This window comes from Orussus abietinus, unplaced genomic scaffold, assembly GCF_000612105.2.
Source record: "Orussus abietinus isolate OABI.00-Male unplaced genomic scaffold, Oabi_2.0 scaffold147, whole genome shotgun sequence".
Lineage (NCBI taxonomy): Eukaryota > Metazoa > Arthropoda > Insecta > Hymenoptera > Orussidae > Orussus > Orussus abietinus.
The window spans coordinates 1-23,679 of NW_019394313.1; the positions used below are offsets into that span (position 1 = coordinate 1).

Here is a 23,679-nt window from a genome sequence, read left to right on the forward strand (position 1 = left end):
AAGATCATCTAAGGATTGTCCTGACACATTCGAAATTTGGATTTAAAAAAAAAAGTTTTTAACTCAGCCCAGGCCAGAACCAAAATGGCGTCGAGTTCTCATATTTCGATCAATATACAATTATCGAAGGCTCTAATATGAGAAACTAAAGGGTCAGGACAATTTTACGAGAATTTAGAACACTCTGGTAATCGATAAACTCGCATTTGAACGAGATAAAGGCAAAAAAAGCGTTGTATGCGCTTCTATGCTAAAACTATGGGAGTACGAGGTCTCGGAGTGAAAATTTAATTGACTTGGAAATCACAGATGGCACAGGGGGCACAGGTGAATCCAGAGGATTTCTGGAGTTTTACTTCGATTTCTTGATATATATTGTACGAAAACGACAGGTGGAGTACGCCATTTGATACAATACCCAATATAACTCGACCCAGCTGTCAATATAAAAACGAACGTCGGCAACATAGGCATTTAGAAAAATGTTCTTTATCGACGTCGACCAAGTTTCTCGACGTGTTTCACTTCACCTTAAGTTTCCGTAAGGCCACATGCTTGTAAATAAACTAGAGAAATAAAAATGAAGGAGGTACGTATTTTTACGTGAAGGATAAAACACAATACAGAGGACATCTCAACGGAGCCGGTCTCCGAGGTATCCCCGATCGCAGGATTTTCCCATCTGGTTTTCCACCCTTAGGACGACAGGTATGCGCCTTGGATGCACTTGCCGGCCGGTCGTCCCGAGGCTTATGGCGCCGAATCGTCGTTAAGCTACGGGTAAGAGATCTCCTTTGAAAGGAAGGTAGGTTGGCTTTTTACGCTCAGCCAGGTATACCCTGACGGGGGTGTTCCATGGGCTGACAGGTGCATCGTCGGCTTAGAGATTCTATGGGTCGGCGTAGAATCCGCCTAGACGTCCCTGGGCACACACTCGAAGGTCCTTCGGAGATGCGCTCCATCTTCCTCTGTCTCTTTCTCCCCCTCTCCTGGGCTCTCCCTACGTCCCGCGTCGAGAGATACCTATCCCGAGGCGGCAGCATCCCTCGGGATAGGTGCTCCGGGCCAGGTAGACGAGTCCGTGCACCCTGGGGTGACCTGCGGTGACTCGGAAACGCGATATCCTCCGCCCCCACTGCAGGGTCGGGGCAGTTTCACGGAGGTGGAGGTGCAGTACCCCAGAAAATGTGGGAGGATGCCCGGGTAGGGCTCGGCCGGCACTTCGAAGACACTTCGAAGACACTTTGAAGGCACTCCGTGGCGCTCTTTCGCCGGGAACCGGGTATCGCATCGCGCCCACTACGTATATTTACGTAATGCGCGTGTATCGCTCGTTTATAACGTGCTGCGAAGACACGCGGCCGAGCGTGTAATGCACCGTGGCGAGCTAGTACAGTGCCCGAAGAAGTTCGAGCCTTTCCGGGGGATTATGCGCCTAGGATCTAAGCCTCTAAGAGAAGGCGCGTTTGTCTGCCGGGATGGGTCTCGATGGAGTTTGACGAGCGTTGAATGTCCGTGCTGAATGCAGAGGAGAGAGAGAGAGAGAGAGAAAGTGAATTACTACATTTTGCTTTGGCTGGATGTGTGTAATTTTCCATCCTCATACCGCGCGATGTGGCGTATGGAAAGATACGATACGAGTAACTCGGTACTAGCGTAAACGTTGGACATATTTTTTAGCGTCTTAGAATTATATGCAAAACGCAGGATAGGGAATATCTTTCTCCTCTTGCTTTGCTCGTTATCCGGTGCAGATTCGACTTTAAATCGATATTTTATCGCCGATTTTTAGGTAGACTATTTAACGGTTTCGTTGAAGCATTAAAGTCTCCGAAATGTCATTTAGCGATTATAGAGTTAATACTTTTGGTTTTTAAGTTATTTCGGTGGTAACTCGTCTCGTCGATTAAGAGCTGTTAAAATAATGACGAAGAACCGAAGTGGCGATTGAGCGCCATCTTGCGAAATTGCGACAGGAGTTGTGTAAGTCAACTGAGTTATTGCAACCATTTATCACCCTGTACGAATGTAGGATATCGTCTTTTCCTCGATCCTTGTCCAAATCGTTCCGATAGCGAGATACATCCCCGATTCTAATCCAGATGCCTAGAAAATATAGCGGTGAAGAATGTAAATCGAGGTAAAAATCTAGCCGGAGTAGCGGAAGCGCGTTCGCGCGCCACATTGCGAAAGGGTGACCGTCGCGCTCCAGCGGCGACGTCGCGAAGCTGCGGCATGTAAGTGCTGCGTGTCCATGCTCCACACTTCCTGGAATGCGATCCAGTAATAGCAACGGCCATTTTCCCGAGAAAGCGCAATTTGAGCCTCGGAACTAAAAGTAAACCGTAAACGAAAGCTCCAAACGAAAATTCAGCAGCATTATCACCTTTCGAAAACCATGCTACCGGATCATGCACTCGTTTCCATGATTTCTTCGGCCTTACCCAATAAGTCCCGTTTATGCCGCGTTTTCGCGATAAACATCCGGGCGTGATACCCACGCACGTCGCGATGGATTAGCAGGCTCAAACCGAATGGAAAAGGCGGGAAAGGTGGCGAAAGTCCACTCGCGCGGCGGTTTACGAAAGGGAACGACGGTCGCGCTCGAGCGGCACCGCCGCGAAGCTGCGGCCGCGCGCAAACGCGCTTTAATGAAAGCGTTTAGGAACTATGGAGGTAGAATACATGAAACCAACAAACTTACCCGTTCCCTTATGTCTTTTATGAAGACTATGAAAAGGAAAGACAGCAGAGGGGCTAACCTGCCTTGCAGCTATTCCATTTCGCCCTTTTCCTATTCCTGTTAACAGTAGGTTTACTCGCGTTTTTTATATACCTGTATCTACGAGCACCCGTCAAATTGACGGGTAAACGAAAACACTCACTTTCTATAAAAAATCGATTTATTAAAAAATAATTCTGTGTACAAATTCTTTGGATGAAATGATTAATTTACGATACAAAAATGGTTAAAATCGATGCTATGGTTTTTTCGGTATTTCTTTTTGAAGTTTGAATTCCGTCAAATTGACGGGTCCTGTAAACCTAGTATTAAATATACTGTATTGCGCCGCGCAACTATTTCTGCGTAAAAAAGGAGAAGAAAGAGTATGAAATCTGCCTTTATTTTCTCTCCTTCATCTCTTCTGTCTTTAGAATTGGACCAGTGGTCTCATATATCCCATGTCCATGTTAGGGACTGACAAGGGCGAGTGGGACATTACATGGCGCGGCGTAAGTTGGGCACCCCGGAGCCGCGAAAAAAGAGCCTTCGAGAAGGACGAACGGTAGACGTTTTACTTTCAAAAACCCGGTACGCGATAGCGGCGCCGCCCGATTCGTCTTTTTAAGAGCGAACGACCGAATTCTATTCGTTCCCGGCATATCGCGCAGCCGCGCGCGATTACACATCGACGGATATGGGCTCACTCGAGCGTCACCGAAAGAGACGCCGAGGCAACGAGATATAAATCACCAAAATACGAGCGCATGCCCCCCCGATCCATGGGGTTGCGCAAATTAAATCCTAATTGCTAGAAGCCGGGAATAAATCTCCTGGAAGTTAATAAACCGTCTTTATATAGAGTAAATAACTACTTCTCGAGCCTCGCGCCTCCCGGCGATTGACTTATTCACAGGGGAAATTACAACTTTACAAGGGCAGGTACGCGTTTCGATTTTAACGGATATTCTTGCTTAACCGAGAAACGAAAGGGGGGTTTTAATCGGAGATCCAGTTTTGCCGAACCGGATTTCTCGTTTTCAAAACAAATACCGGTTGAGGTGGGTTGCTTCCTGACCCTCGTGCGATTGTTAGGATTGCCTTAACCTGAAACGGGACAATGAGTTTTAAGGGATTCCTTTATTTGGGCCGCAAGGTCCGGTTCTCGGCCCTGAAAATGTACTCGTGTCTAGAGAAATAAAGTATAAGAAACACAGATAATAAAAGTAATTAAAGTGCTAATAAAATACGGAAGTCAATACGAAACAGTTTATCATTTTTATACTTATACGTTCCTTATGATTCGGAACCACGGCGACTATTATTCACGCGATAGGCCGTTAATCGGAACAATGGAGGGTTAACAAATGGTTTCATAATAACACTCCATGTTGAATATCGTTCACTAATATGCTTAGAAGCGCGTGCCTCGCAAAGTACTCGGACGTGTGGGCCGGACACGCGTGACATGTGTGACACGCGTCCGTGCACACGCGTATAGGAACGTACGCACATTACCCCACACGGCACGACACCAACAATTATATAATAGAAAGTGAAATAGTCGCAGCTGCCGCGTCCGCAGCTTTCCCGACGGAAAATTCGAAATCCTCCGAGACACCTTCGGCGTCTCTTGCGAAACTAGAAGCTTCCCTCCACCCAAGAACCCCGGGATCTGTAGAATTTACAGTCGTATTTTAGTAAATAATCATCTCCAATGAAACTTGCGCAAACAAATTGGCCCCGCGGCCTTAATGGAAACCCTTTACCGCGGAAGCCACGAAGAGAAACGATTAGCTTTTTCAATAAATAACAGCGATCCCTCTCGTAGATAAACGTTCGACAAGAGGCTCCCTGAGTAAATGGGAAACAATTACTCTCGAATTATTTTATTCGAGGTAACAGCGAGATTGTGTACGACTTACGCATCGAGCCGTGGTACGAATACCGTTTGTTAGTAATCACCAGTAATCCATAGTAATACCAAGGTAGAGCACTTATCAAGCGGCCCGATGCAAGATAGGTCTAATGGTTTCCGCGGCAATTACTCGAGGCGCTCGCTTACACAAGAAAAGAGTGAATGTAAATTGTGAATTGACACGAGGTTAAGAACAAGCGTGTTATTTCGCGATCCGCGCGGTTTCGAGCCCGGCAGATAAATTCCGGGACAGAATGGTAGCAATCGGTACGCGCGGCTCGAAATTTATCGCGAAACCGCGGGTTGGCTTCCCTCGTTATGGCTTGTGCAATGCGATGCGGTAAATCTTCAGGCTTCGTTTATGATACTTGAGAGTTTTATTGTGCCTAACCTATGCCGTGAATCGCGCTGATTGACTCGGGAGAGCGAAACAGCTGAGAACCGCTGGTGACGTACGCGAGCGCTTAGCCGGGCTCCGGAGACTTCGACGCCTCGACGCCCGCACAAGCGATGCTCCCCGCCACATCTCGTTCATTAACAAATAATAACTCGCCCGTACCCGCCTAATTACTCTAACGAACGGCACACGCGCACACCTTGGGCCAACGGTGAACATCTTAGACCATTTTTGACATGCCCGACACGTTTGAACGAGACATAAAAAAGCAGAAGTGTGAGAAAAAAAATAAAATGAAATCGTTTCCTGTGAACAATTCACGTCTAACAGCCATCCTCGAATCAATTAAGCATGAGGTACCCTCGACATCGTCGAAAAACGATTGTTACAAGTAAAATTAGCGCAATAATACCGTAACCTAGGACTATTTGGTATGGCGCATTCCGGCATATCTCCATCGTTAACGAGCGCAATAACTCGTTGGTACACAACTAATTACTCTTGTGCACGTTACACGAGGGTGCGTGGGTAGGCGCGTAACCCATGGCGGAGGCTTTAGTTTACTTTTGCAGGAAAGTTAGAAGAACGAATGGTAGGGGGCCCACGTGAAAGGTAATTGATTTATTTCGGGTAGCCGGAATGCGCGAATCGGGCAATTAGGTATCGAGTTAAATTGACTCGGGGAAAAAGAGTTGGTGTACGTCAAATTAGAGTAATAATACTTACCGCGTCGCTCCCCGATTCGGCGCATTCCGGGACATCTCGTTAATTAACAAGAGTAATAACTCGCTCATACGCGACTGATTACTCTTACTCGGAACTCGCAGGCGTGCGCGCGAGACGCCGTGAAAGCCGCGCACTTAAGCGCAGGCCGGTGCGCAAAATAAGAATAAACAGCCGGGAGAAAATTCACTTAAAAGTAAACCGATTTAATCCCCGCGGTTACGTTTCTTTAATCAAGCCATTAACCATTGAGTTAATCGCGCATAACGGGCCGAAGAAACGGTCGCTGGGAATAAAATTACTGAAATAATACGGCGCCGGTAATAACGTTCGGCCAGGCAGACAAGTGGCGCGGATCGACGCATCTCGTTCGTTAACAAGAGCAATAACTCACTGTTACGGAACTAATTACTCTCGTGCACGGAACACGCGGGCGCAAGAATCTTCGGGAAAGCTCCAGCAGCTCCCCGGCAAAAATACATCCATCTACGTGGAAGAAAACGCCATTGCCACTCGAACGACGCACTTTGACCGTTTCCCGAATAAACATCAATAAAAAATTCCTCGATTCCTATATGAAACCTAGAGCATACCCCAACGAACACTCGTCGTTACATACTTTATACTCAATCCTTTGGCGCGTCGATTGCTGCCAAAACCGCGAAAAGGGTCTCCAAAGAAGACGCCAAAGTTCCGTCTGCATCGCCATAGCAAACGCGTTGGCCCGTAACATCGAAAAACGGCGCAGAGTCGTTAAAAATGCCGCGTCGTTTCTCGATCTCGGCGTCCCGGCGTCGGGTATTTCCTCGATCCCGCCTCGGCCTCGATGCAGGATCAATTGAAAATTTTCCACGGTGCGTAAGGTACGTTAGCGAGTCGAGTGCTTCCCTGAGCAGGGTCGCATTAGGCGGTACGGCCCGAGGCGGTCTTCTCTCGCTGGGTGCCCATTTTTCACGACTCCTTCTTTTTTCTTCTTCTTCTTTTAATTCCATCTCCTCGTTTTCTTCTTTTAATCTCCTGGCCGCTATAGCTTCACGCACGGCCTCCCCCCCCGTCTCATCCGCCTGCCCCCCGCGCCCCGCGCGCGTCTCGGTCTCTCTCATTCGGCATTTACCTCCACCTTCGTCCCTCCCACGGCCCTGGCCCTCTCTCTCCCTCGGTCCTCCCTGGTCTCCTTCCATCCTTCGGGCGTCGCTTCTCGTCTCTCGCTCCCACGCGCCTCCGCCTCTTCTCTCTCTCTCTCCAGCCTCCGCGGTCCGGCGTCTCGGCGCGTCTCCGTCTCTCTCTCGCCGTTCTCTCCTCGAGTCTCGGGTACCTTTCGGAAGGTGCCGCGAGGGAAAGACGGACGGAGAAAGAGAGAAAGCCGGAGGAGGATCCGCGCGGCGAAAGGAAGAGAGAAAGAGAGGGAGAAGGTCCGAGACAGAAAAGTACGATAATGCCGGGTGGCCGGGGCCCGAGCTGGCCGCCTCGTCGATGACTCGATGCTCTGTTTGTATCCGCGCAGGTCGCGATCTCCCTCTCTCTCCCTCCGCCGGGGGGCCCTCTCTCGGTCCCTCTCCGGGCGCGGGCCCCGCGCGCCCCGCACCGTCTCGATCGTCGCGGGAGGCGACCCTCGTCCCTCCCCAGCGCCTGCTACCTGCGCGGCGCTCTCTCTCTCCCTCACCGACGCGCTGGCGGCCCCTCTCGCCGTCTCGGTCGCGCGGCGGCTACCTGCGCGGGCCTCGCTCCGACCGCGTCGGGCGGCGCGGGCGCGAGAGAGAGCCGGCGCGGGAGGGGCGCGGGGCCGAGGGAGAGGAAGAGGGATCGGTCTCGCCTCAGGGTCTCTCGCGTCTTTCCTCCGCGGCCGCGCTCGGCCTCCGGAGTGGGAGGCCGCGCGGGAGAGGGGGCCCGGCGCAGGTGAGCGAGACGAGGAGCGGCGCGGAGAGAGAGAGGGAGCGAGAGAGAAAGAGAGAGAGAGAAAGGGGGAGGCGGCCGGGATGCTGGGAGGCGGCCATGTTGCCTCTCCCGAGAGAAGAGAACTCCGCGGGCCGAGAGCACTCCGTGGTTCGTTTGTTGGTTGCAGCAGCGGCTAACTTTGGTCGGCGAATAGAGGCTGGGCACCCTGCGAGCTGTTGCCGGCCCCAGGAGCGACCGGCCGGCCATTCGGTCGGGCAGTGAGAGAGATCGTGCTCGTCGGAGGGAGCGCCTCCCGGTGGTGGACCGCGCGCGTCGTCCGCGGGCCCGCCGCTGCCCGCCCGCCCGGCGGGCCGCGCCGCGACGCCGGCCCGCGCCGCCAGCTCCGGCCCCGGAAGCCGGCGGGCCGCGGGGGAGGCGGAGGAGGCCGAGGAGGCTCCTGTGACAGTGCGCGGATCGCGAGCCGAGCGGACAGTGCGCGGAGTGATACGGTTTCCCGCGAGGAAGACGGCCCGAGCGGCTCCTGCCTCTCTTCGCCGCGAGCGCGCGCGTCCTGCCTCTCTCTCGCGCGGCCGCGCTCTCCCTCCCTCCCTCTCTCTCTGGCTCGCGCTCGGCCGCGCGCTCCCTCTCGCTCCCTCTCGCTCGCCGAGCCCTCTCTCCCTCTCGCTCGCGGCCGAGACCGCGCGTCCGCGTCCCTGCCGCGCCGCCGCCGCCAGGACCACCCCGGACGACCCTAACCTCCGCGCCGGGGGAGCCGCCACGTGGTGACCGCGCGCGAAGCGGAGATGTGAACCGGGACTTATGGGACCCTTGGTAGTTTGTAGTTCGGCCTCCCTCCACGAGCCTCCCCCCCGATGCACCCGCTAATACGCTCCCCTCTAATACGGTTTCTTGACAAGTGAGTATGAAGATCGTGCACGTGCGCCTCGACGCCGTCTCAAGCGGTAGGCGACCGGCTCGACGAGTTCCCCGGGACGCCGCACCGACGCACCCGGCAACGCGCTTCCGAGTCGCGTGGTCTCGCCGAGGACCCGCTCGATGCATGCTACCCGGGGACGATACGTCGAATCGGCGTCGCGCCGCGGTTTCGAATCGCCCCCAAGGAACGCTCGAGCGTTTTGCCTCTCGACGCGTTCTTTTACCGCGTTTGCCCCTATTTGTACTTTTACGATATTTCATTTTTCACACCGGACATCCGCGTTATTCGGACGCGTACCGCGACCCTCGGTTGCGACGTAACCGAACATACGTCGTTTCATTGATCCGACCGGTTGCTCCCCTGTTCGATTTTGTCAATGAACCAGCTGACTCGGTGCATAGAGCCTTGATGCGTTAACGCGGAGGACGCCGGAGAGCTCCGGTGCGCTCGACTGCGCTGCCATTCTTTCCTCGTCTATTGTCAGGGTCGAGGATCGGTTTAATGGATTCTACGACTTTAACAAGGGCCATCAATTTTCTACGGCTGATGGCGGATCACGGTGGACTCTGCGTGCGCACGGTTAAATCCCTTATTAATATTCCCACGTAATGAGATGCGTTTAATCGATCAGGGCGGGATTTAGAACGGTCTCTCCTCTTTAAAATGAAGATTCGTTCTTATAGACGATGGGTATCATTCTTTTTTTTGTTTTTTCTTTTCTTTCCTTCGAAATTAAATCCTGACTGGGTTGAGCATAAGAGCGTTTCCCTGCAGAGGACGACCCTCGTATCGGCGTTAAGGATCAGGATTTCCATTTCCTGCGGGCATCGCGGATAAAACGGGGAAGGTGGACGATTGCCAGGATATATACGCGCGGTTTAACTCCCTCGACGAGACGCCATAGCTTCTCGGAGCCTGCAATGGTGGGCGGATCCTTCGGGGCGATGTCGATGTCACATCGGGAGGACGAGGGTCCGGGGTCCTTATGACGTCCCGGAGTCACGGAATGTTCCCAGAGTACCCGCGGAATATCTGGGATCGATCCCCCTGCTTAGAAGCGTTGACTGATCCGGATTAAATTCCTCCCAGGATCAGGCTCACCGCGTGCTGGCCCGAGATAAACGTTTTTATTCACTGTAATTCCATCCAACTCAGTCAGGACTTAGTGCCGAGGACGTTTTAGACCGCAGTTTGCGCGGGGAAATGGTAGTGCACTTTGGACGAGTCCTGGGCGTTATCAAGGAACTTGAATGCTCTGATAAGACGTCTCATGACGCGGAGTACGAGCTATTTATGCATCCGAGTAAAGTTGACGATTTTTCACGGGGTAGATGTGCTTAGTGATTTGTTCAACGAGATGCCGTGATATTTCAGAGTCCTTAAGAACATCCGTTGTATCTCCGAAATGCGACTGGAGTTCATTTAACGAAATAATTTCGGCGAGGGATTTTAATACCTTTCGACGAGTTTTCTTTGAAACTTAAAATGTTTTCGGATTCCCTCAGTTTTGTAATAAAATCTAAACTAGCTTATTGTCGTTGGATAAATAATGGTACTTTCACAAACCTGCGGTGATTCGGAGCTAGGCATGATGGCTAACTGATACCGACATCGACTGTACGCGGTTGGATCGCAACAAAGGAAGTTGAAGTATTTTCGAGAGACATTCCACGGCATAGGAACAAAGAGATCCCCGAAAAAGGTGATCCTCCCAGGATCTTTGAAACGCATCTAAGAAACCCTTTGGTACCTGACTCTCTACCGGCCCGTAACCAGGAACGGTTAGGGGGTCCAAGACCCATCAGCAGTAGCACCTAACAGATCCTGGTGATAAATCGATTCTTTTCTTCGAAACTTTCCTTCACTTTTCTAGAACGGAAAATTCGGTTTTCCGATCGGAATCCTTCCTCTTCTTAAGACAGCCACCGTGCAATGGGGATCAGTTTTTGAGTCCGTGGTTCCCCTCCCTGAACACGTGGTTTAGGACATCGTTTCCATCGTCGAGGAGGTCTTCCTGGACGACCTCTGCTGGCTTCTCCGCACGGTTAGCACATACGTGTTCGATGGTTGCTCTGGTAGTTAGCACACTCGTCTTTAACACTCCGAGCACTCCACTTATCCTGGGGTCCAACTCGTCGGGTTCGCCAGCGCGAATCTGGAGGCTGGAGCGCGACTACTCCCAGCTGATGTCTGCTCGCAGCAGCGTCTACGAAGACGCTGCGAGGGCGTAGGTACTTGGAATACAAACAGACTCGGAGGTGGGTCCGATCCGTTGGCCGGGGTTCCTTTGAGAATCAGGTTAGACCGGCCGAACCTGCTTCTCTCTCTTGCGTGGCCGCTCTTTGGTTACGGGCTTTACTCGTTTCTACCACCGCCAACACCGGGTTCCAAACCGCTCCTCTTCTTCCGCTAACGTAGCAGCCACCAGGAACCGGGAGATGACCTTCCTGCTCCTTTCCTTCCTGCTCGTCCCTCGTCGCACCTGGCCCCCAACTCCCACGATACCGGAACCCTGAAGGGAACATAACCATCGCGACCGAGGTACTTCTTAAGATTTAAGTTGCCCAAAATGGACGGTCAGCTAAACTCTTCGGACAACTGAACGCGTTCCCACACATATAGCGGTCTTTCCGATTAGCGGCTTTCGCGAAGCTAGAGTACCCGTCCCGGAATGAAGGCAGTGTTTGTTTTCGGTTTAGACAGAGGGCACTGGTCGTTGATCCAATTCTATGTTTACTTGGTGATTAGTCGTGGAAAGCGATTCGAATGTTCTCCGGTCGATTGTGTCTGCCTGCTGGGAATTAACTGACCTTAACCCTTTTCCGCCATTCTAAAAGTGGGACGATCTTCTTCGAGACGTCAGCGAGACGCTTTGAAGTGCAGCTGGTCTCGACCTTCCTGGTTATCTTGTAATATCCCGGTTTTCCTTTCTCCGAGACCACTTGTGGTCAGCTAGACCGGAATCTTTCTTAACTTATAACTGTGGCACGGTGTCGGCACGAATCCCGCGTTGCAACAAGTGCAGCCCGGAGCTGCTATCCGCTCGCAACAACGCGGACAAGGATGCTGCGAGAGCGTAGACACTTGGAACACAAACGGACCCTGAAGTGGGTTCGATCCGACGGTCGGGATTCCTTTGCGAATCAGGTTATACCGGCCGAACCTGCTTCTCCTCTCTTCCGGCAACGTAGGCTTCTAGAGTTCGGCCAATCATCTCGTCCTTCATTTTTCTTCGACTTCTGCTCCATCGAGCGGTTCGTTGGCCTTTTTATTCTAACAAAATGGATCCCCGAACCGATCCAGTTCTCCTTCCGTCAACAGGGTCTTCCGGAATCGGACTCCAGTTTCGCCCCCGTTCATCCCGGTTATCCGACGATCCGCTGGTGTCGTTTATTTCTCTAAATTTACCTGGGACCAGCCTGTGCCAAAATCCTGCCAATTTACTCCTCGTCCGGTTTCCTGCGCGATCCCACATGGTGCAGGAAGCCCAAAAGTGGATCCAATCCGGTGGGAAGGGTTGCCATCCGAAATCAGGTCACAGCACCCGAACCTGCTTCTCCTGTTTTACCGACACAGGCTTCCGGTATCGGGCTGATCCTATTCTTCTTCCGGCAACACGGGCTCCTGGAACTAAACCAGTTTCGTTCCTTCCATCCGATTCTTCCTAGATTCGGGCCGGATCTCTCCTTCTCCCATCCGAATCAGCTGATTCACTCGAGACCTCGCGTTCTCGGGAATTCCGGTCTCCTCGACTTCTACCACCCAATGTTCCTAGAGTCTCCACTATCACTTTCGTCCTTTCCTTTTCCGCTCACGCCGGAATCTCTCCCTCTGCTCTCTTTCCTCCCGCAGTCGCCTGGTTCACCTGCTGACTTGGTCGTAGTCTCGTCTATGTTGGGAATCCAGGACTCCAACTTCCGATGCCAGCTCGGAGCCGTTGTCTGATCGCAGCAACGCCGACGAGGACGCTGCGGAGGCGTAGGTACTCGGAATACAAACAAACTGGGAGGTGGGTTCGATCCGATGGCAGGGGTTCCTTTGAGAATCAGGTTAGACCGGCCGAACCTGCTTCTCTTTCTTCTGTTGCGGGCTTTACTCGTCCCAGCCGCCGCCAGCACCGTTGGGCCCAATCCTCTCCTCTTCTTCCGCTAACGCAGCCGGCTCCGGGAACCGGGCTAACTCCGTCTCTCTTCTTCCTCCCCATCCCGTGGTCTTCCTCGCCTCCTTCCTGGACCGGGATCCGCGTTCGGGAGCTTCCTGGTTACGTCTATTATTGCACCTGTCTATCCGTCAGCCACCAACTGGACCCCGTTTTTCTTTTTTCCTCGCTCTCCACCTGACTGCGACGTCTCTCTCGTCTCGTACCATTCCAGTTTTACCCACGACTGTGCTACTGGGGAACACCACCACCACTCGGTCGCGACGGGTTTCGTAACACCGTTGACTCTGATTTTTCCTGCGGGAGTCCCTCTCCTTCTGGACCGCGTCGTGCATACGATTAGGGGCCTGCCCTATTTTTTGACCATGTGCCGCGAGCATTGTTCATCGCTCCAGGGGGAAAGGTCTCAAGTCGGAGGATCGTTTTCGCACTTTTTCTCCACGCGAGAGACTTTTACCATCCGATAAGGAACCTCACGTTCCTCTCATCTGACGTTGCGTTTGTTAGGTCCGACATGCGACGTAAGGCAAGGCCGAAGTAAGGGAATTTTTTTCTTGAATTATATCTTACAAGGTGAAGAATCAGGAATTTTAATGCAAAGAATCTTGCAAGGGTTAAAGATCTCGGAAAAATGATTTCTCAGAAAATTTGGGGTTTGGCTGGTAAACGTTGTTTCGTAGCTATTAAGAATTATTGTTTTTATATTCTAGGCGGTCTGCTTTGGATTTTATTATAGTCGGATACTTTTTACTGAGGTATATGTAACTAGACGTACTATATGAGGGTGAATGACTTTGGTCGGACATTTTAGTTAGCCGACCGATTATCTGCTAATCCGGCGTTCACGCACGTATACGTATACGTGAAAAATAATATAAGGTGTAAAGTCATTTCGTAAAAAAAGTCCCGAAGGTGTCAATTTACTACCACACTCAATCTGTGAGTAAATCGTCGCATGGTTGTTTATCTTAGCAGACTGTTACTACGGCGAGTTTCTTATGCGTCGAGCGTTTTAAAAGTGACAGCCCACCTTTCAATGGACTTTTAATAAGCCTGGCGCGTGAAAATACGACCATGGCTGTGCACATAACCTATTCAGGGAGCCGAGATGCCTTTCCGGTTTTTCTCTTCAATTGTTACTTAAAGGCTGAGTGCCTTTCGAATATTTTAACGCCTACTATTGTCGCGCGCTCGGTAAGACTCCGGAGCTCTAATTGTCGCTAGTTATCATTTCTGAGACAGTCATTCAGTTTCTTGGTATTTGTCGTATTAAAAATAATATCACACCGATAAGCTAACAAATAGTTTCTCCGAGGAATGGTGTACGCAAGGGATTATAAAATGTAATTTCGCATGAAATGTTCTTCCTATTTAACTTTTCTCCGAAGGTTGATATAAAATAATGACCTGCAATCCACCACCGTCTCTGTAAAATGTCGGTAACTTTGATGCTTACAGTGTTAACAGTGACCCTATTGTCAGCCGTAGGAAATTAATTGGGTACCTTTAATGCGCGACGGCAGATGCAGATGTATAGATGGCTTTTGAAAAAAAAAAAAAATGGTTCTACCCCTTGCGAGTCATCGCCGCTCCCGGAATCATTTTTTGACGTTTACGAGCGTATTTGAGATCTCCCCTATCTGGATATAAATATTAATGCTAACGCGTTTCAGTACCGAAATTTTCCACATCTAATGATTCACGACGCTCAATCATGCCTACGGGCATTTTCGCAAATTTGTCATCATTTTCTTAAATGTCGCGGCGTACAATTAATAAAATTCCACATCGCTTATTATACATTATAAATGAGATCGATATTTTAATGTATATGTTTTAATTACTAATTAACGTAATAGTGAAAAGACAACCCACTGGTAAAACGTTAAGAGATAACTGGAAGGGGTTCGGCAATGGCGGACGAAGAGAACGGCTTCCTCCGCCATTGAGGACGCAGAAGAAGCGAAGACTCGTATGAATAACCTTGACTCGTTCGATCTCTGCTCCACAGGTCTCCCTCTTCTTACGTGCCATACACTCAGCAGCCTGTGATATACTGTCCCATATCTAGACCTACGATACGTAGCCATAGACGTAGGTTACACCTTCTCCCTCTGAATAAGCTTTAACGCCGCGCCGAGGACGACCGCGAAGACGACGACCTCCGCCGTCAGCGTCAGTCACGTGCACCTAGCACGTTGCCGTCCTCACCTGCCTAATTACGGAAACAAGACTCAAAGGAGACAAAAGAGAAGGAGGATGTCGAACTGTACCGACGAGACGGAGAACGCACCCCTGCCCATGCAGGAGGCCCTCTCACCGGTGAGTAAAAATTATTCCAAATAAATATTCCCTTCAAAATAAGGCGAGAATTCTTGCCAAAGAAAGTTCAGTTAAATGTGAAAAGTTATCTTACTCGATGGGGAAATAACATCTGGATTTATCTAGAAAGTTGAATTGTTAATATATGAGATGTTTCAACGGAAGGACGCCTTCGGTGAATTTTGTTAATTTTATTAAATATCGCGTGCAATCAACTTCTTGAACTTTCATCTATACTCTCGTGGGATTTTTATGTGCAGATGATAACTCATTTAAAATAATGCGTAGTTGTCGTTCATCCCTGGGTTTTTAAGACACTTGTCATGCTTCGGTAGGGGAATCGAACCGATACTTAAATCGACAAGTGGCGCACCTCGACGCGATCAGGTGGACCTTTAGAAGGGCAATTGTTCGACGAGGCCTTTGTCCGTCCTTCTCCGGTCGTACATTTTTGCGTTGAAATTCCTTTGATCTAGACTGAAGCGACGAGCCGATGAATGGCGCCGCCGCCATGAACGCAGTCCCGTACCTATACTGTTTAAAAAAATATGATTATTTTATAAGGGAATAAGGTTTAAAAATAAACTTAGGTAAACGATCGTAAAATTAAAAAACCATCCTAGTTTGCATACAATGCGTACTAAATGACTTTCGAACGTCAAATTTATCATTTTTCACAAAATTATAACGCGATGTTACAAAATCATAAATTTACCTAGAATTTCATAATAAATGTATATTAATTCACTGTTAAGACATCAAATTTATAATTTTAAATCATAAAAATCCTAAATTTACCTAGAATCTTATAATAAATGTATATTAATTCACTGTTAAGACGTCAAATTTATAATTTTACTGCAACCTTATGTACTAAAAGTGTATGAATTTTAGACATTTGTTTTGACGGTGTACCCTAACGGACCTACGACCAACCCCTCGGGGCGCTTACGTTCGAACCTAACCTCGAAACTCCGAGGATTCTTATAATAAATGTACATTAATTCACTGTTAAGACGTCAAATTTATAATTTTACTGCAACCTTATGTACTAAAAGTGTATGAATTTTAGACATTTGTTTTGACGGTTTACCCTAACGGACCTACGACCAACCCCTCGGGGCGCTTACGTTCGAACCTAACCTCGAAACTCCTCGGATCGTTCCTTGCCCCGCGACGGAACGGCCGCGACGAAACGGCCGCGCACTTACACCGAGGAATCTTAACGGCCTCCGGAAAGTTAAGGCGGGATCCTCCCGCGTCCATTACTGTCGATTGCAGCGCCTCCCCGGATACCTTACGAGATCCTAAAGGGTTACGTTCGCTCGTTAGGCCGGACGTCGTCGTTTGCTCCGCGACCATCGTCGGGGAATCCTCGCGTTAGCACATCGGCCCGGGAGATACGGATACACCGATGCTCTAAAAGTAATAGGAGCACTGGATTAAATAATCAAACCGACGGAATGCCTGGGAAATTGCGCTCGATATCAGCTCTCGACCAGAAACGTTGCTCACTCGGGGGAAATATATTTATACCAGGTGGAGTTTGCATACTTTATTTTCCACGTTCATACGATAAGGATGCTAATGCTGGACTTTTTAGATCTTCGCAGAGTAAACTGGGAAAAATCGGCTTCGCCCTTAGCGAAGGCGAGTAACAGTGCCGATATTGAACGGGGGTTTCACTTTTTTTTTTTATAAGTCCGATTATCTGAAGGGGAAATTAAATCCCGTAAAAAGTCCAGTGCTCGTTGCCGAGTCTCTCACCTGGGATTTAAAAAATCGTGGGGGGTTATATGTGGTTGTTAGACGGAACGGGGTCCTTTGCTCCGCGGCTATCTCGTGGGAATACTCGCTTTGCGTTAACGTATCGGTTAAGGAGATACATTAATGAAGATATTCATTTATTTAGGGGGCAACCAGAATGGAAAAAGAGCACTTAAGAAATTTCCTTCGATGCCAGTTCCAATTTTATTACTCTCGTTTGCATGAAAAGGATGATAACGCCGGGCATTTTTATAGCGTTAAGGTGTCCATCGAGAAAAATCCTTTTTGCCTTTGAGGGAAGGGTTCGTATAGATTGAACGTTCATCGACTGAATGTTTAAAAAAAAATTGAATCAGCTGGGTAAAAAATGTTTATCGATACTTCTCGCCAGATGCTATAAGAAACTCTTAAGGATCACGTTAGCTCGTTAGGCCTAGCGCAGCCATTTGCTCTGCAAGCATTGCGAGGGAATCCGCTCGTTGCGTTAACGTATCGGCCCGAAAGATAGGGATGTATATTTGCGATGGAAGTAAAAAGAATACCTGATTAAATAATCAGAGGTACGGAATGCCTAGGGGAATAACATCTCTGGTATCGTTACTTGGCCGGAGAAAATCGAAGGCGGTTTTGTACATCTTATTTTCGCGATTTGCACAAAAAGCTTGTTAACGGTTAACTTTTTACGGCATCGTAATGCGATGTGTAAACTTAGGAAAATCCTGTTTGGCTTTACAGGAAGTGTCGATAGCTCAAAGAGAAAATAGAATTCCCGAAGGGACTCGGTGGACGCGCGATGATTAATAATTAGATAGATAAGGAGTTTTAACGTCGCAAAATTTTGCGTAGCTCGCATTAAACTAATGGGGTGTTCTTAAATTTATTTAAACCATTCGAGCAGGACGGTTTATTACCGAGCCTTTTCCTGTGGCTTAAGAAGTTCGAAAAAGTGTCTTCTTTTTTTCTCGTCAAGAAGAACGTCGCCATTTGCTCTGCGTCCATCAAGAACGGATCCTCGGCTTCGCATCCGTGCAGATGAAATGTAGAAACGTACTAAAAGAAATATAGAAACATTTAATTAAGCAGTAGAATAAAAAGTAACGAAACACCTGCAATAACTGCATTTGATATCAGCACTCGAAAAGAGACGTCGCAGGTTTAACGATATCGGGAAAGAACCTCATGAGACTGCACAGGAAATTTATTAACACTGATGAATATCTGGTAATTAAATCGCGAAAAAAAATGCTTGTCAGGTGCATAGATCAGGAACAAATATGGGCCGTGGAACGAATTAACCGATTTTAACGTTAATAAACACGTTAAAATACTGCCGGGGTTCTAACTAGTTGACATCCCTTGAGTACAAAGTCACTTCGAGCTATAAAATCACCCGAGGAGGATTCTCTTCAATAGACCTCGCGTTCGGCCTCTATCGGGGGCTATCCACCATCCGAACAATAAGACGTAAGTGACAATCATCGCCCGTTTGTTCGAGGGAAAATTTACGTACGGAAAGTCGTAAAGTGAGAGTGGAATGCGTCTTCCGTACGGGACTGCATTGAACCTGGGGAGAAAAGTTGGACGGGCGTAAAGAAACTCATTGAAGAAGACGTTGACAAACGATACGCGGCCAGTCAATAACAGTCAGTGAAATTCCACTAAAGATGCTGGAATCCCTGAGCCACCGACAGTGGGAGAAAAAGTACTGCGCATATCAAACGAGAGACAATGGATGACAGCGATGGTAAAATATCGTGACTTAACGAGGAAACGGCACGTTGAGTGTAATTAAAGAATCAACGAATGACAATCAGAGAATCGGGATGTACGTAACGTACCTTAAAAGTCCAAAATCACGATCGTACGCGTACATGTACGCGTTAGATTTTCTAATTACAGTTCACCACTTCGTATAATTCACTCTCCTGTCAAGAAACGTCACTCTTTGGCATTTTATGAATTATATCGTTTTTATCCGATTCGTTAACGTCACGTACGTACATACCAGATTTGCAAGAAATGTCCTTCGAGTTAAGTGCCGCCAGTGAATTCCTCTGGTAGCAACAATTACAAAGATTTCTTACCAAGGGTAAAACTGCTGCTAAGTACTGATGATTGAATTTTGCAAAAAGTACTGTGCATATTAAGCGCGAGGCGATAAAACCTACCGACGGGGTGAGAAAAAAGCCGCAAGATCAATTGCCTGTAACGAGGAACGAAGTATCGAATAAGACTAGACACCATGCATCTTGAAATTCAAGATTACGGTCATATATAAGAGCGGCGTATTCAAGTCGTACTTTTCCTTTTGTCGGGACTCACTTTCAATGAATGTTGTCTACGGGTGTTGAGAATTTCCCTGTATTAATATCGTTTGATCTTTAAGAATCGCTATTTTCTCGTAACCTCCTCATCAGATTATCCAAGTATGTTGAGAAATATTTTTTTCTCCAATTTATACAATGTCAGCGGTAAAACATATTTCAGGCCACGTGGTCAAATTTCGGCCACGTGGTCAATTTTCAACTCGATTGACTCGCCAATGCCGATCAGCTGTGTGGGAGATCGGTTATCAAAGGAAACGAGAAGCGCGAGCGGTTGATTGATAAGTTGTAATAGGCATGGAATTACTGACATTGTGAGGAGTTCCTTGCAAGCCGCTCATGACACTGATTAATGTTACGAAAGGTATTTCTGCTCGGTGGATATCGCGAAGTCAAGGATGCGTCGGTGAAGTTCGGTTGCGACCTTAGTGCACCGTGACGGCGTGATTATCACTAGACGGCTTGCATCAAAATAGATTCAAATGCTTGGATCATTTCTGGCGCGAATATAATAGTTATCGAGTGACGATCCTCCAACACGAGGTCGTAAATGAATATCGGGACGCCAGTTGCCTGTCACTTAAGGTGAAGTGAAACATCCTTCAAATCAGTCGATTCGAATACAACACTTTTTTTTTAAGGGTATTAGGTCAAACTGTCCAAAACTTTGACACATCACCCCTGATCAGCTAAGAATTGTCCTGACACATTAAAAATTTGGATCTTTCAAAAAAATTTTTTTACTCAGTCCAGACCAGAACCAAAATGGCGTCGAGCTCTCATATTTTGATCAGTATACAATTATCGAAGGCTCTGATATGAGAATCGAAAGGGTCAGGACAATTTTACGAGAATTTAGAACACTCTGGTAATCGATAAACTCGCATTTGAACGGGATAAAGGCAAAAAAAGTGTTATATGCGCTTCTTTGCTAAAACGATGGGAATACGAGGTCTCGGAGTGAAAATTTAATTGACCTGGAAATCACAGATGGCGCAGGGGGTCCCTCCGCAGTCAATTAGGGCCCAGAAGGCATGAATCCAGAGGATTTCTGGAGTTTTACTTCGATTTCTTCATAATTATTGTACCAAAACGACAAGTGGAATATGCCATTTGGTACAATACACAATATAATTCGACTCGGCTGTCAATATAAAAACGAACGTCGGCAACGTAGGCATTTAGAAAAATCGACTTTATCGACGTTGATCAAGTTCCTCGACGTGTTTCACTTCACCTTAACAATTCCCACACTTCTACCATACAGTCGTCTTATTCAGACTTCTTCGGCAATAATGAATGCCAGCCACGTGTCTTACCAATACTAAGATTCATGAAAAATTGACACATTAATCAGGATGACGTACTCTCCTTAACTGCACTTTAACTACGATTTCTTGTTTCCGCTGAGTCTATAATTGTCCTTTAAGTAATCGCAAAGAAAAAAAAAAACATCAGCTCACAGAGGGTACCCTCAAAGAACGATAATTCACAGATAATAGGAAATTTCACATGCTCCAACAAACGTGCAACACTTTAAAGTGGACCAGGAAAATTTTTGTCCAGAAGTACTTTTCTTATCTCGACGACCAAGATCCGATTACTTTATTGAAGCAAGACAAATTGTATATCGCTCGTTTGTTCGAACAGTGACGATATTCTTCTGGCTGTTGCCGGAGGTTAATTCTTTTAATTTAGGAAGCGTTTTATCTAAGGGAGACCACCGATTACGGCTACGGTCGATGTAGGTGATTGCAAGGAATTTTACCCTTGGAGCAATTATTACCGCAATACCGTCGCAAATCGGGATTTCGACGGTGATGAGAATCTGTGTTATTCGCAGGGCGTTCTCCGGGTAGATCGACATTCGAACGGCTTCGCGGGTGTTATTCATACCTCGATGAGAAACGAGACGTCCGCCGACGAAACCGCTCGGAACGTCTCGAGTTACCTCGCGTCCCAGGAGGACGCCTGTCCGTCCCATCTAGAAAGTCCCCTGGGTGTCCAGAGACGTGGCGTGTATCTAGCGGTTGATCTTTTCGTATTAAAAAGAAGGACTAGCCGTTGGTTCGCGCCGGCGATTAATTATTATGAAGAACTGCCCGGCTGCCTCAGCGGCGACCGGTCGAGCCGCGAAGATATCGAAGTAATCGCCGGTGCGCGTTATTAGCATACGAAAATGTGGACGGTTGCATAATCGGCCACGACGTCGACGGGCTGCACCGTCCTCGGGACCGACTCCTCGGGATGTACTCGAGGTCCCTATCGCGCGCGATATGCCGCCATTAGAGCGATCGGAAGGCTCGAGCGACGAGGAGGGGAAAAATGTCGCTTCGCAATTCCTGGAGAACCACTTACGCCCGGGTTCGGCTCGATTAATCATAGGGTTAGGCAATGACTTATCGGTAGCTTATAATAATTCAGACCTATGGGACTTTCTTTGCAGTCGTTTTAAGGTAGGTGTGGGGTACCGTTTGCGCGAGGGGACGAGGCGCCGCCAGCGTTACGGTTCCTTACTTATCGACCGGAAAAGACGGAACCACTGGATTAGAACTTTTTCCGAAACTCGCTCCGGCCGAGTAAGCCGCGATATCGCGGTTTAACCGCCCCTTAACATTCCGATCTACATGCGGGATTTTTTGTCCTCAGGTGCAAGAGGGTCCGGTCTCCCCAGCGTCCTCGTCACTGAGCAACCAAAATCAAAACGAGAACGAGCAAGTGCTCCTGGCGACGATGCAGCCGGTTAACGTGTTGGACTTGCACGAGCCACCGACGCACTCGCTGCACCCGAAGTACCACCACCACCACCGGCACCATCACCATCACCACCATCATCATCCGCAGCACATGCAATCGGGCGATCAGGACGACCAACGTGCCCCAGACGACCAGGACGGCCGGGTGACTCCCGACTCGGCTGCGGGGGCCACCAATCTCGGGGTGGGCGAGCACAAGATGATCGACCTGATCTACAACGACGGTCAGAAGACGGTCATGTACACCCACGACAAGGAGATCATCTACGAGAGCGAGGCCGATCGGGTCCAAGTGGTGGAGTACCCACCGCCGCCACCCTCGCCTCCGTCCCCGTCGCCACCCACCGCCACCAGAAGTGGTCTTCTGCCCTCCAACTGCGTACCCCCCAGATCCTCCGGCGCCACCACGCTGCATCTCCACCACTACCCTCAACTGCAGTTGCAACACGAGGAGGACTTGCCGAGAGGCGTCGCCTGCACTACCGCCGCAGTCCCCAACGCCAACGCCACCACCACAACCACGGTCCTCGTCCTCTCGGAACTGGTGGCTGCGGATCCCGCAGCCGGTGCCGCAGCGGCCCAGCAACTCACCCTCTCCGCCGCGGCCGCTGCCGCCTCTCTACGTGCCGGGTAAGTTATCGCTTCTGGTATTCTCCTCGTATTTCCTAGGGCGGACGTGCAAGTATCCTCGCTGCAGCAGTCATTGACGTCCCACGGCGAGAGGTGCTCGGGATTAGTCCCTGAGAGATTCGAACGTGTAACTGGGAGCCTCGCGGTATCGAGGCGTCGCGATTACGATCTATGGCGTTATCGAAGGGGTATTACCGGGGTCCATCCTTACCTTCCCAGGGGCAAGGGACGCACCGATGTCCGATGAGATCGTTGGCACCCTGCAGCGAGGACGGCGCGAGATTGTTTCCAATGAGGATGAGAGGACTAATAGTTTCTCTCGTGGTCACGTTATTAAAGCTGATAAGGGGGCATCTTTAATGATTGGAATCGTGGATGCATCGAGGTCTTCGGATATGTTTTCATCCACTCTGCATGTTTCATGTAGAAGAAACAATTGAAGTGTATCTGACAGAGTGGCAATGATCTTATCAACTGGTCAAAAGAGAGACACTCGTTATCTGTATCCGGAAACGGGAAAATTTCGGCGGCTATGCCTACTATGGTTAGAGACTGCTGTTTGACAGTTGAGACAGGTGTTTATAAACAATTTGCTGAAATCAGCCGAATTTCAATTTTCCTGGCTTAGGAGGATTTAATTATAGGTTCGATCAAGAAGTACAGGGATAGTGACGCCGACTTCTTCCGGCAAGATCTTACGACTAGTAGACTGTAATTAACTCGATGTTGAGTCTTAATGGTAATGGAAATCTGCTTGGGTGGTTATTATATTATAACGCCCCCGCAAATGGAAAGCTGACAGCAGAAATTACGTACAGAATGTCAGACTGCGGATACGCGTCAAGTAAATGACAGTCAAAGGTCATGCACCTGTGAGATGTGCGAAGGGAAGAGGAGAAACGAAATGCCAACTCGAGTGATCTTATCGTTCTCATTTTTATCAGCTTACAGATACTTAAGAAATTAAACCGCGACTCTTCTCCGAGAGCTGGGTGAAATCGGCGAGCCCCTCAAATTAAATAAATCGCCCGATAAATCCTGTTCGTACATTTTCCGCCATATTGCCGTTTTATCTAAACGAGCGATTGTTATCTTGGGCGTAGCTTTTCATTGATCCCTATCGGGATGATCGATATTTAAGGTGAAGTG

General features: G+C 48.9%; 1 protein-coding gene across 1 annotated transcript; it reads left to right on the forward strand.

Annotated features, from left to right (window-relative positions):
• The first annotated feature begins 8,445 nt into the window (after window positions 1–8,445).
• LOC105695209 (nuclear receptor subfamily 4 group A member 3) lies at window positions 8,446–22,534 on the forward strand. The gene is made up of 3 exons (XM_012416563.2): window positions 8,446–8,551; window positions 14,743–15,053; window positions 21,794–22,534. Exons 2-3 carry the CDS (start codon window positions 14,991–14,993, stop codon window positions 22,532–22,534), a joined length of 804 nt encoding a protein of 267 aa, XP_012271986.1. The 5' UTR covers window positions 8,446–8,551; window positions 14,743–14,990.
• Window positions 22,535–23,679: the final 1,145 nt, after the last annotated feature.